Source organism: Rhamphochromis sp. 'chilingali', assembly GCF_963969265.1.
Source record: "Rhamphochromis sp. 'chilingali' genome assembly, chromosome: 2".
Classification (NCBI taxonomy): Eukaryota; Metazoa; Chordata; class Actinopteri; order Cichliformes; family Cichlidae; genus Rhamphochromis; species Rhamphochromis sp. 'chilingali'.
The window spans coordinates 61716874-61727482 of NC_137930.1; the positions used below are offsets into that span (position 1 = coordinate 61716874).

Below are 10609 nucleotides of genomic sequence, written 5' to 3' on the forward strand. Positions count from 1 at the left end.
GCATAGAATTAAATTATACCAAGACACAGAAAATATATTACTTTGTTTATATAAAGTCACACATTTAGTGTCAAATAAACAACATTTTCATAGGTTTCTTTTTTTTGATTCAACATCATGCAGATGACAAAAGGAACAGAGATTAGAAAACAATCATCGTAGTTCACACATTTCATTGTCAAGAGCCCGAACAGGCAAAAACCACCATCGACCTGTGGAGAATGCTGCATTGCCTCAAGTCTTAAATTTAATGAAACTTGTTTTCTTTTCTCCATAACGTCATCGAGTACCAGAGAGAAAAAAGTGAACTACCACTAACATTTGTCTTTTGTCCATGGTAAAAACTGATTACACAAAGTGAGCTGCAGGTTTAAACCGTCCACAAACACATCAGTCCTGTGCTCCAGCAGTACCAGCAGCTTTACCGCTAACAGTGTTTACTATGATTCGTGTTAAAATTGTGCACCTTCTAGTCATATATTTTTTATATGTATATATTTTTAAAAAAGAGAAGTGAAGGAATGTTTATTCACACCCAAAACTACACTTTAAACAAAACAGTGTTTCCAGCAAGAAGCAAAACTCAGCAGAAAGTAGTCTTCCTGCCACGCACGACTCCGCTTCAGCGCGAGACAGCCTCTGGAGCCTGCTGTGAAATGTTTAGCTGCGTTCTACTTCAGGACTGGTTTGATTTCATTTATTACAGCAAGTGCCTGTCCTATTTGAAAAAAAAAAAAGAGGCTAAGATTTTGCTAAGAGTCCAGTCCATGATTGCAAAATAACACTTTATTTGCATTTAAGTGGCCGTCAGTCAATATCACTAAGAAAAACCAAAGAGGAGCTGATTGCCCTGCAAAGCGCAATAAAAGCCTGATATAAACTTACACATAAATATTTTATTTTTCACCATCACCATTTGTTCAGCTTTCTGTTAATCACTACCACTTGTCCCAGTTACAGCCCCTGAGGTGATAAATGGGACTTTCCCATCCAGCACCTGAAGTTTTTGGACACAGCTCTACACTCAGCAGCAGCTCATTCAGGATGGAGGCACAAATTCAAGCCCAGCTACAGAACCCACCTTCAATAATCACAGCTCGAGATTTGTTGGGGGTGGGGCCCATCGGGCTTAGTCTGGAAAACGTGGCTGAGATATTCAGCAGCACTAGTCCGAGTCTGAGTCCGAGTTTTCCTCAGGTGGACTGCAGAGAGTTTCTTCCAAAGGTGCCAACGTCCCGTCGGGTTTGACGCCCATCGGTCGAATCACGTGCTGCCTGCGGACACAAAGAAGTAGATATCAGATATGACGTGCTGGATGGATGCTAAAGGAAAGCTGGAAGAACATTTTTCTTTTTAAAAAGGGCTTTTCAATTGCATGCGTCTGCACGTTCTGCATACACAACTCAAGGACCCTCACTCAACAACTCCCTCCCCTCCTTTCATGGACACTCGCCCCTGTCTGGCCATCCTCCCTCCCCTCCTTTGCAGTGGCAGTTTAATTACAGGATCAGTACTCAGCCTAATCTCCTCAAAGCCACGGCTGCCCCTTCACCCTAATCCAATTATACCTGCACCGTGTGTCACCACTCCCTCCGAGATGATTTATCAGAGAATTATCGGTCAAAAGATTTGACAGACTCAAACACAAATGGCCATGTAATTCCTTCTGATTCCTAGAATTAAATATCATTTAATTCTTAAAGGTTAAAGTTCTTTAAAGAGAACCAGAATCTCGTGACCCGGTATCACTGGCTCATTTACAATACAGACCAGCGTGACAAAACAAACAAAAACATGTGCCATCATCTCTTCCAATTAGAGAGGGCGAAAAATGTCTTCCTTCCTCCTCGGGAGTGACAGAGGGCTGGGCGGGGGGAGTCTGGCAGGTGTAAGGGGTGGGGTGGGGGTGCAGAGTATGTGCTAATTGGAGCACCAGTTAAACAGTTAGAGGGGCACATTCTTGCAAGGACCTGACCGATCTCCTTAGAGTCGGCATCAAGGGACCACCTCTCCTTCATTGCAGAGGAAGAGAAGAAAGGGGATGCGGCCTCGGAAAGGAATCTTCCTCTTCTGGGTGCACGTGCCTCATTACAGCTCAACGCCCTCTTTTGGCTCAACAAAGGCGAGGACAGCTTTCTTATGCCTGCGCATTTATCCACCTACGTCTCTTGATCCACGTTCCACCCGAATAGCTTTGTCTAGCTGTGCCTCTGTCTCAGTCCACTCCTTGTCTGACCACCGCCTTGCTTGTCAAATAAAAAGAAGAATAAAGTCAGGACGTGTGTTATTAAAAACCCGAATAAAGGAACAGGGAAACGACAAGTCGACTGTGTGAGCCAATTAGGTGATAATTAAGGAGCGGAGGTAATGATGCCGCTGGTGCGTTGTGGCAGCAGCTCCCCCATTTACACCGGCTGAATGACGCGGCGTGCACAAAGTCCAGTCCTAATTGAAGCTACATCTAAAAGGCAAGAGATTCTTCCAACGATGACTCGGTTGGCAGGGAGCGGGCTCAGTGTTACTTTTGTGCAGGCGCTGTGCAAACTAACGTTGGCCTCTGCGCTCGCTGAGGAAAGGTCAACACAAACACAGCACGACCCTTTGCTCGGGAAACTGTGTATTTATATTTTGAGCAGGCGTGGTAAAAGAAAAAAAATATTTCGACAAGACTTCTGAGGCATCTATCATACTGAATTTTCCATTTTACACAGACTTTTTTTTAAACACATTCATGCATCCAAAGCTAATCTAAAATATGAAAAAGCAAATTCCCAGACAGCAGATTGCTTTATATATTTGCGCTTTGAGGCAGAGCATGAAATGACCTCTAAACCTTTTTCAGTCCATCAGAAACTGCGGTGAAGTCAGAACACACACAGCTGTTTTCGGTCCAAAAACTTTGCAACTGAAAATCCTCTGGTACTTTTCTAAGTGTTGTAAACAGCACATTGTAGATTTTGAAGCATGCCTCACTACTAGTTAGCGAGCTCTCTAGTTTATTACCTTGACAACTTGTCGAACATGTTGGCCAGCTTCTCGGCTTCGTACTCCTTCTGCTCCTCGGTCATCTCTTCGACGGGGTTCGGCATCGGCTCCTCGACGTGACCGGTGATGGGGTTGATGCTGAAAAAAAGAAATAGATGAGAACGCTGAATGTATAGCTGCAAAGTGAATTCAACTAATGGCAGCTATTTGTTATATCTGGGATTAAATTACTGGAGTTTGTTCTACGAGAATAAAAGGAAATAATTTTTTTTTTTTTAAAAGAGAGAGGGAGGATCAACATCAGCTACTAGACCAGCAGTTTTTGAATCGGTGCAGCACAAATGTAGTACACACAACAGTTAAATATGTGACACCTTATTGTAATCCCAGTGTGGAGGACTCACAAAGGTTTGGCAGATTTGTATTCTTCTGTGTCTGAGTCCTCATCATCAGAGTACTGAGTCTCTCCTCTCCCTCCTCCAAGAAGTCCTCGAGCCGCAAGAAGTCCTGCTGCGTTTCCGTACCCCGTGTACTTCAACAGGTTGTCCACTGCAAGACAACACATTTACTAAAAGGTGGTATTGCTACACATAAATCCTGATGTGTTAAGGTAATTATTCTCATAAACTGCACTCAACCGAAAAGGCCACATTTTTCGTCCCCTTCTTCTCCATTTTAAATCACTCACCGCTTTCTTTGCAGAGGACGAACAGGAACTCTGCAGCTGTCTGCTTCACGCCCATGTCCACATGTGTCATGAGGCGAACCAGCTTGTTTCTGATGGTGGTGCCAATCTCTGGCCTGCTCTTCACATCTTTCAGTGGGGGAAGTACCTTAAAAAAAAAAAAAAAAAAAAAGGATATAAGGCTTAATAGTGCATCAATATTTCTATTTTAACACGCCTCTAAAGCTGAGCCCACAAACCGTGATTACCTGAGCTTTGATATATCTGCGGATCTCCCTGTGGTGTCTGGATCCTTCAGTCAAAAGGCTGAGTACTGGAGTCAAACCCTCTTTGTAATTGGACCCCTGCTTGGAGTGACAGACCACAAAAACTTCACTGTCTCCACAAACTCAGGGGCTGGATAGATATCCTTAACACACAAGCACGCAGCTAATAGAAATAAGATGACGGAGACACTGAATAACAGAGGAGAACCTGAGGGACATGACCTTTATTCAGGCTTTCTTCTCCTTCTAATCATAAATAAAAACAAAAACATCCAGGTGGAGTTAGAACACCTTTATGGATGCTAAACCGTTATTCTCGCGTCATCGTCATCGTGACAGAAGTTGAATTTTACCTTGTCGATTCTTTTCTCCATGAAGTCCAGCAACACCTCGATCGCGTCCATGTTTTTTCCGGCATATTTCTCCTGCCCTCCCTGCACGGGGACGTCAATTAAAACATCCAGATAGGACACGGGCAGGTTGTTCAGCAGGTTCACGGCATGGCTGCAAACAGTTAAAAACATTATATTTTTTAAATTATCCAGAGGTTTTAGGGTATTTGGAGAATAAAATCGAAATACAAAAAGGTTAAAACACTTTTGAAAAGACATACCAGGTTTTGCTCAGGATTCACCACAATTCACAGGTGCAAAGCACACAAAGAAAGTGACATGTTTTCTTCTCACTCATTGGCTGTATTAAATAACAACATCTGGGACAGGTCACTGTAGTTCACTACCAAATGAATGTGTCGGAGTTCGGGAGAATTAAGACGACATGCTCAGCAGAAACCATGAAAATATGTGAGTGCACCCGCATGTCATGGCACTGTTAACCCACAGGACCCCTTCCGTCCTAATCCCCACCAATGAAATCATCACAGTCTAATGATATATAAGTGAAATGCATAGCAATGCAATAGTTCAACCTTTCCTATCATTTGGTACTTTCTAAAGTTCTTTCTTCTTAAACGTGTGAATCTTATGTCACGACTTTCAGATTGGGCTTAAACATTTCCTTTTTGACAAAGCTTCTAGTGAGGGCTGGTCCAGATGAGTATGAACCCTCCGCTAGTTAAATGGGAATAGACCTAGGCAGCCGGAAGCTTCCCATGATGCATTTCATCTTCTCACACCTCTTTGCACTCTGTTTATACACCACTCTGCATTTAATCGTTAGTTATTATATCTCGCTCTCTTCCACAGTCTGTTTTTTGTCCTCTCTTCGTCCCTTCACACCCAACCGGTCACAGCAGATGCCTGCACCTCCCTGAGCCTGGTTCTGCCAACGGTTTCTTCCTGTTAAAAGGAAGTTTTTTCTTCCCACTGTCGCCAAGTGATTGGGGTATTCTCTCTACTATTGTGGCGTCTTTACCTTACAATATAGAGCAGCTGTTGTGATTTGGCACGATATAAATAAAGTTGATTTGAATTGAATTGGAGTAAACTGTCTTTGCCAATTTGTTGAAACTGAATATTGTTCAGTGTATCAGGAGCAAGCGATTGGCGAGATTGTAAGTCGTCTCCAGAAAGGTTATGCTGGTAAAATGGAACAGCAAAAATGATAATTTGGTTGAAGCATCGTTTAGTGATCTTTGTAATCAAGTTTCACTCAAATCTGACCTATACCCAGGAGGAACAGCAATAGACAGATAAAGGAGTTTTTTCCTGTTTGTTTTCTGATACGTTTCTGCTTTCTTCGCATTTGTTGTTATTAATGCTTTCCAGTTTGAGACCAGAAGGAGAGAAAAATCACTAGGAGCTCAAAAAGAGCACATGGAATAAAAATATGACAAATCGTGTCTCTGTCATGTGGTAAGTTTGCATTTTAACATCTATACCTCCTAAACTAGAGATTCACCAGAGATCATCTAAAATACTTTATTTTTCTCAAGTTAGCAATACTTACAATTACTGGTACCCAAAGAGATAAAAGTAGGAATAAAAGAAAAAAAAATAGTAAGAGTAGTTCTGGAAATGAGGTGATCCTTGAGCCGGTTAGTTTAAAAAGACAACAGTTTTATGGCGTAACCAGGGAGCACAGATGTAGGAATTACTGAGTCTGATACCAGAAGTCCGTCAGTCATAAACGCGTAGCACCAAAACACTCTACATTTGAAAATATTTATGTGTTAGTCTGACGATCATCCGACTAACAAACTTTAAAACGCCTGCCAGCTTGGCTTAAAACTAACTCTCTCCTTCGTGCTACCCTTTTCTATTCAAATTAGCTCTGTGTTACACTGCATTCAAATTACAGCTGGGTCGGTCAATGGGTCAACCTCCCACGACTGATTCAGCCACCAATCTGACAGGTCAAGAGGATCATCACTCACTTTTACATGACACTGTTTAAATTTCAGGCTAAGACCACACATTCTTGGCATTCTTGTGTGAAATTACCATGAGAAACACTGCTGTCGCACAATGACAGAAAAAAAGCTCATAGATAATATAAAATACAACTACACAGCACTTTGCTATCGACACACGCAAATCTCACAAGGTGATTTTCCTACACAGACACGGCGATGCAGTCTGCTTTTCTATGTAAATCACTTTCAAGTCATGTCTGAGGCTATAACTCATTCACACATGAAAGCTACAGGACACGGATACACAAAGGGACTGAGCCTCTTTGTGTTTAAGAGGTCCAAACAAGTATATTGGTTTAAATCAAATACGAAGGTGCAGTCTGCTACAATAAATTATTAACATATGAAGATCAGCGAGGAACAGATTCCCACCTGTGTGCTTCCTCCGTTTTCTCCTCGGTCTCGGTCTTCAGCATCAGGAGATGACGCAGGATGGCAGCAATGAGCCGGAGCTGGTGATCGTCTTCCTGTCAAGCCGAGCACACAAAAACACCGAGTCCAACCAGGGGTTTTGTTTATGCACAGCAAAGCAGTACGGTAAAAATACCTACGCTACAAGGGCATGAGGCTGGAAGCAAAGGCTAAAACCTTCAGTTAATCAATCATCCGTGCAAGTACGCATCAGTGGTACGGAATAAAGGGGCTATTTTTATTCTAATATTAAAGTAGCTACTGCTATAACTACCGGGATATGCTGCCATTGTGTAACTGAGTAGGAATAAAATAAAAAGGCATGAAGGGGTCACTATGTGTGTCATTTTCATTTGTTTCTCCCTCCTATCAGCACCATCTACCATTTAGCTCCCGCAAGTTTCTTCTTTATTTCCTTAATTAACTTTTATTCACGTCACTAAGTGACAAATTAGGGAGGGCAGTTAAAAGTGCCTAAATATAAATATCAAGATTGACACCAATACATCAAGAAAATAAGTAAGAAATTGCTGTGTTGGTACTTTTGCTGATGATATTTTGAATATGAGAATGGGGTGATTCTCAGCTCAGCGCAGAGCTGCAAGTATCTAGGCTGAAAGTAAAAAACTAGTTTAACAACAAAAAGTAACCTGAGAACTCAGGAGTACGCGAGGAGGAGTTACTGGTCTAATAGTGACAGGAGCAGAGAGGCTGTGGTGAGACTGAGGAAGAGGAAGTTTGGATTTCTAAGAGGAGAGCAGGGCCAAATGGGAATCTTAAAACTAAACGTAGCGTCAGCAGGACTTACACTGCCTCAGGTGCTGCCTTTGCAGTCGCGTTTCTCCTTTGAAATGCCTCCTCAGACAAGACGATCAAGTTTGACAGTGAATCAGATGCAAAAATTATCATACAATAAGTACATCATGAATGAAAAGCATGTGTACCAAGTATCATCCTTTTTTCAAGTCATGTTCATACTGAGTGGCCTGTGTGTGTGTGGGTGGAAGGACTTACTGATTTTGTAATAAAGGAGCAATGAGCCTAACTTCAGACTGGTCTAAACACAGCAGGACAAATTTTCCTTAATGATGGTCAAAGTGGCAGCCTCAAACTTTTTCTGATAGGCTTCACTTTTAAAGCCAATAAGATTTTTATCAGGCGTTAACATCTTTAATATATAATATTATTCCAGCTCAAATTTATTTGAAGGTCAGGGCAAAATCATCAGAAAACATATTGACTTAACATTGCTGTGCAATTTTAGAACTATGGTCTTTAAGGGCCGTTTTAGACTGTGATCATGTAACAATGTTTCATAGCTGTGATCAGTTTTTGGGGAGATTTTTTTACAGAGGCAAACATATTTATCCTTCAGGTTTTTCCACTTCTTCGCATATTCCCTCACATCCATTTTTATAGTTTCGTAGTCTCCTTACAGGAATCTGCTAAACTTTGTGAGTAATTATATTTATGCTATGATTATTATTGCTTATACCGAGTTGATGACCGTTATTCTCTCATTGATAATGTCAAAAACTGTGGCAAAAATAAGCTGGGAATGCACAGGAGGATTCGACGGGGCTTAACTGGCCAATAGCACTGGGTTAAAAGGGGTTTCCAGTTACTTCTTAAGTTATGGTATAGATTTCCTGCAAAGGTCTAAATCAGGCATAACGGATGGGCAGCTTGTTTCACACAGTGAATGAACACATTCTCTGTTGTAGTGCTGCACCTGAGATAAATAAGGATTATTCTGACTGAGAATCATGCAAAGCTACCAGAGGAGCTTTGCATAAAAGCCATTCTTACTGATTTTTTTTTTTTTTTTTTTTACTCAGGCTGAGTTAATGTGGTTACACACTCACAGTAAATCACTGAGAGGAAGAGCGACTTCCTGAGAACCAGCAGTTCATGACAGATGCAATTTGGCTGCTCTTGGGAACAGCATATATGATCTTTGTAGTTCAGATTAAGACTGTAGTGCAATTAGTCACAAACGATTAGCACCGAGTGAGCCTTTACTGTAACATTGTTTTGTATAACCACCGCATACTCACCTCACCACCAGTTTCAGACAGTGTGAGGTTGAACATGGCTTTGAGTGCTTCCATCGCTCGCTCATTATTCTCTGCAGGCATGGACACAGCTTGCGGATCTGGACGGGCAGCTTCATACGGACCAACCCAGCGCACATCCAGCGTGTGCTCCAACACCTCTGTCAGCAGTCTAACAGCATGCCACTCTCTCCTCAAAAGCCCCCTCACGGCAGGTTGGAGGGCAGACAGCAGGAAGAGAAGGCGCAGTGTGAACAGGCCCACCTCATGGGACCACGTACGGGCCGTGGCCAGGCTGGCACACAGACCACGAACCAGCTGCACATCCACGCAGACCTGCTGAGCCGCAGGGCTGTTATATACAACGTTGCAAAGGCACTTTAGGGCCTCCACCACCACCCTCTTGTTCTCCTCTGACAGTGTCTGTTCCTGAGAGCTTTTCTTGTCAGCATCCTGTTCCTCTCCAGCCCGCAGCCTCGCCATCCCTGCCAGGGTCAACATGCCTTCCTTGGTGGCTACAGGAGCCAGGACACGCTTATCTCTGGACATGATGCGGAGGGTCTCCAAGCATGTCTTCTGACAGCTGGGCTGCACCTGTCTCCCGAGGACTGTGAGCACACCGTGGCACAGCTTCTGCAAGGACGCACAGAGACACACACACACCGTCACTATCACACATTTCATGTAATAAGAAGCTGCTGGGCTAGATGGTACTCACACTCCGCAGGGTTTCCTCCTTTGGGTCAAAAGTGAAGGTTTGGGTGTTCTGCAACAGAAAGGATGCTCAGTGTCGACAGCAAACAAGATCGACTCGTGTCAAGCGTGCACTATCACATATTAGAAGCTATGAAACGGATTTAAAGTTGGAAACCTCAGAGAAACATGCAAAGTTTTCACGGATGATGCATGATTAGCAGGCATGATTAGCATTTTTAGCTCTACTCTTTGCGCTGTAAATAAGGCCATATTGCATACTTTTGCTTCGCTCAATGTGTGTGTTCTTTTTTCTCTGCTAATGCGAAACCAAGTTTCATTTGACGGAGCCAAACATTTCGGCTCAGCAGCCCAGAAAGATGTTCATGTCACCCAGAGCTAGCTGTCTGGCTAGGTGGCTAGCTAACGTTAGCACGGGCGTTTGTTTTGGTTGAAGAAAAACGAGCAAACGCGCGACTCACCTCTACATTATACTGCTGCAAGAGCTTCTCGATGTCCTCTTCGCTGGCAGTTTCAAGCTGAGATAAAATATTATTCAGATCCATGGGGGCTACCTGAAAAGCTCGGAGAGTTACCGGTGAGTGATGTGCAGCCACAGCTAGCTGGATGACAGGCTAACTTGTTTCAGGGCTGCTACTGTCAACAGGGAAACTCCCCTGACTGCCTCCATCAGCTGCAGCAGAGACCTGCTCCCACTTTATCTATTCACATATTCCAGTAAACAGTCCGATGATGGCAAAATGTGTCATAGGGAGAGCCGCAGTTTATCTGGCAGGATACATGACGTGTATTTTGCGTATAAACAAAGACGTGTAGAATGAATGAATCCAAGTAACTTTAATAAACATTTAGAAAACTGGAAAAACTAAAAAAAAAACCTAAAAAAAACCCCGTGAAATTCTTAAATTCATTTGGAATTTGTGAAAACAAATTTTGATCAATCAAAGTGTGTCGGATCTGGAAAAATATCAGTTTACTGACCAATAAACCCCCATAAAACCGGACTCTGTCTCTGACATTTTATTTTCAAGTCATGTTTTCTCCCATCGAAATAATAACGAGGAAAAATTCGTTCTCATTTTGGTCATTTTCGGGTTTTGATATTATTAATTTTATTTAA

At 42.6% G+C, this 10609-nt stretch overlaps 1 protein-coding gene across 2 annotated transcripts; it reads right to left on the reverse strand.

Annotated features, from left to right (window-relative positions):
* Positions 1 to 33: 33 nt before the first annotated feature.
* ric8b (RIC8 guanine nucleotide exchange factor B) lies at positions 34 to 10161 on the reverse strand. Of its 2 annotated transcripts, none has more exons than XM_080875436.1 (10): positions 9951 to 10161; positions 9494 to 9541; positions 8779 to 9408; positions 6683 to 6777; positions 4290 to 4440; positions 3919 to 4014; positions 3674 to 3818; positions 3390 to 3534; positions 3004 to 3123; positions 34 to 1274 (listed from the first exon to the last, which is right to left on the reverse strand). In XM_080875436.1, the coding sequence occupies exons 1-10, from the start codon at positions 10032 to 10034 to the stop codon at positions 1166 to 1168; spliced, it is 1623 nt and encodes a 540-aa protein (XP_080731562.1). In that variant the 5' UTR covers positions 10035 to 10161; the 3' UTR covers positions 34 to 1165. The 2 variants fall into 2 exon arrangements, with proteins under 2 accessions (XP_080731562.1, XP_080731561.1); XM_080875435.1 differs by having other exon boundaries at positions 3919 to 4017.
* Positions 10162 to 10609: the final 448 nt, after the last annotated feature.

What these genes read in the sequence shown, in the direction of transcription:
- ric8b (XM_080875435.1), bottom strand. Translation starts at nt 10,034, where the DNA reads ATGGATCTGAATAATATTTTATCTCAGCTTGAAACTGCCAGCGAAGAG. An exon ending in CGTCCTCTGCAAAGAAAGCG is followed by an intron (nt 3,535 to 3,673) that starts GTGAGTGATTTA and finishes GTTGTCTTGCAG; the next exon opens with TGGACAACCTGTTGAAGTAC. An exon ending in ATGTTCGACAAGTTGTCAAG is followed by an intron (nt 1,275 to 3,003) that starts GTAATAAACTAG and finishes TTGTGTCCGCAG; the next exon opens with GCAGCACGTGATTCGACCGA.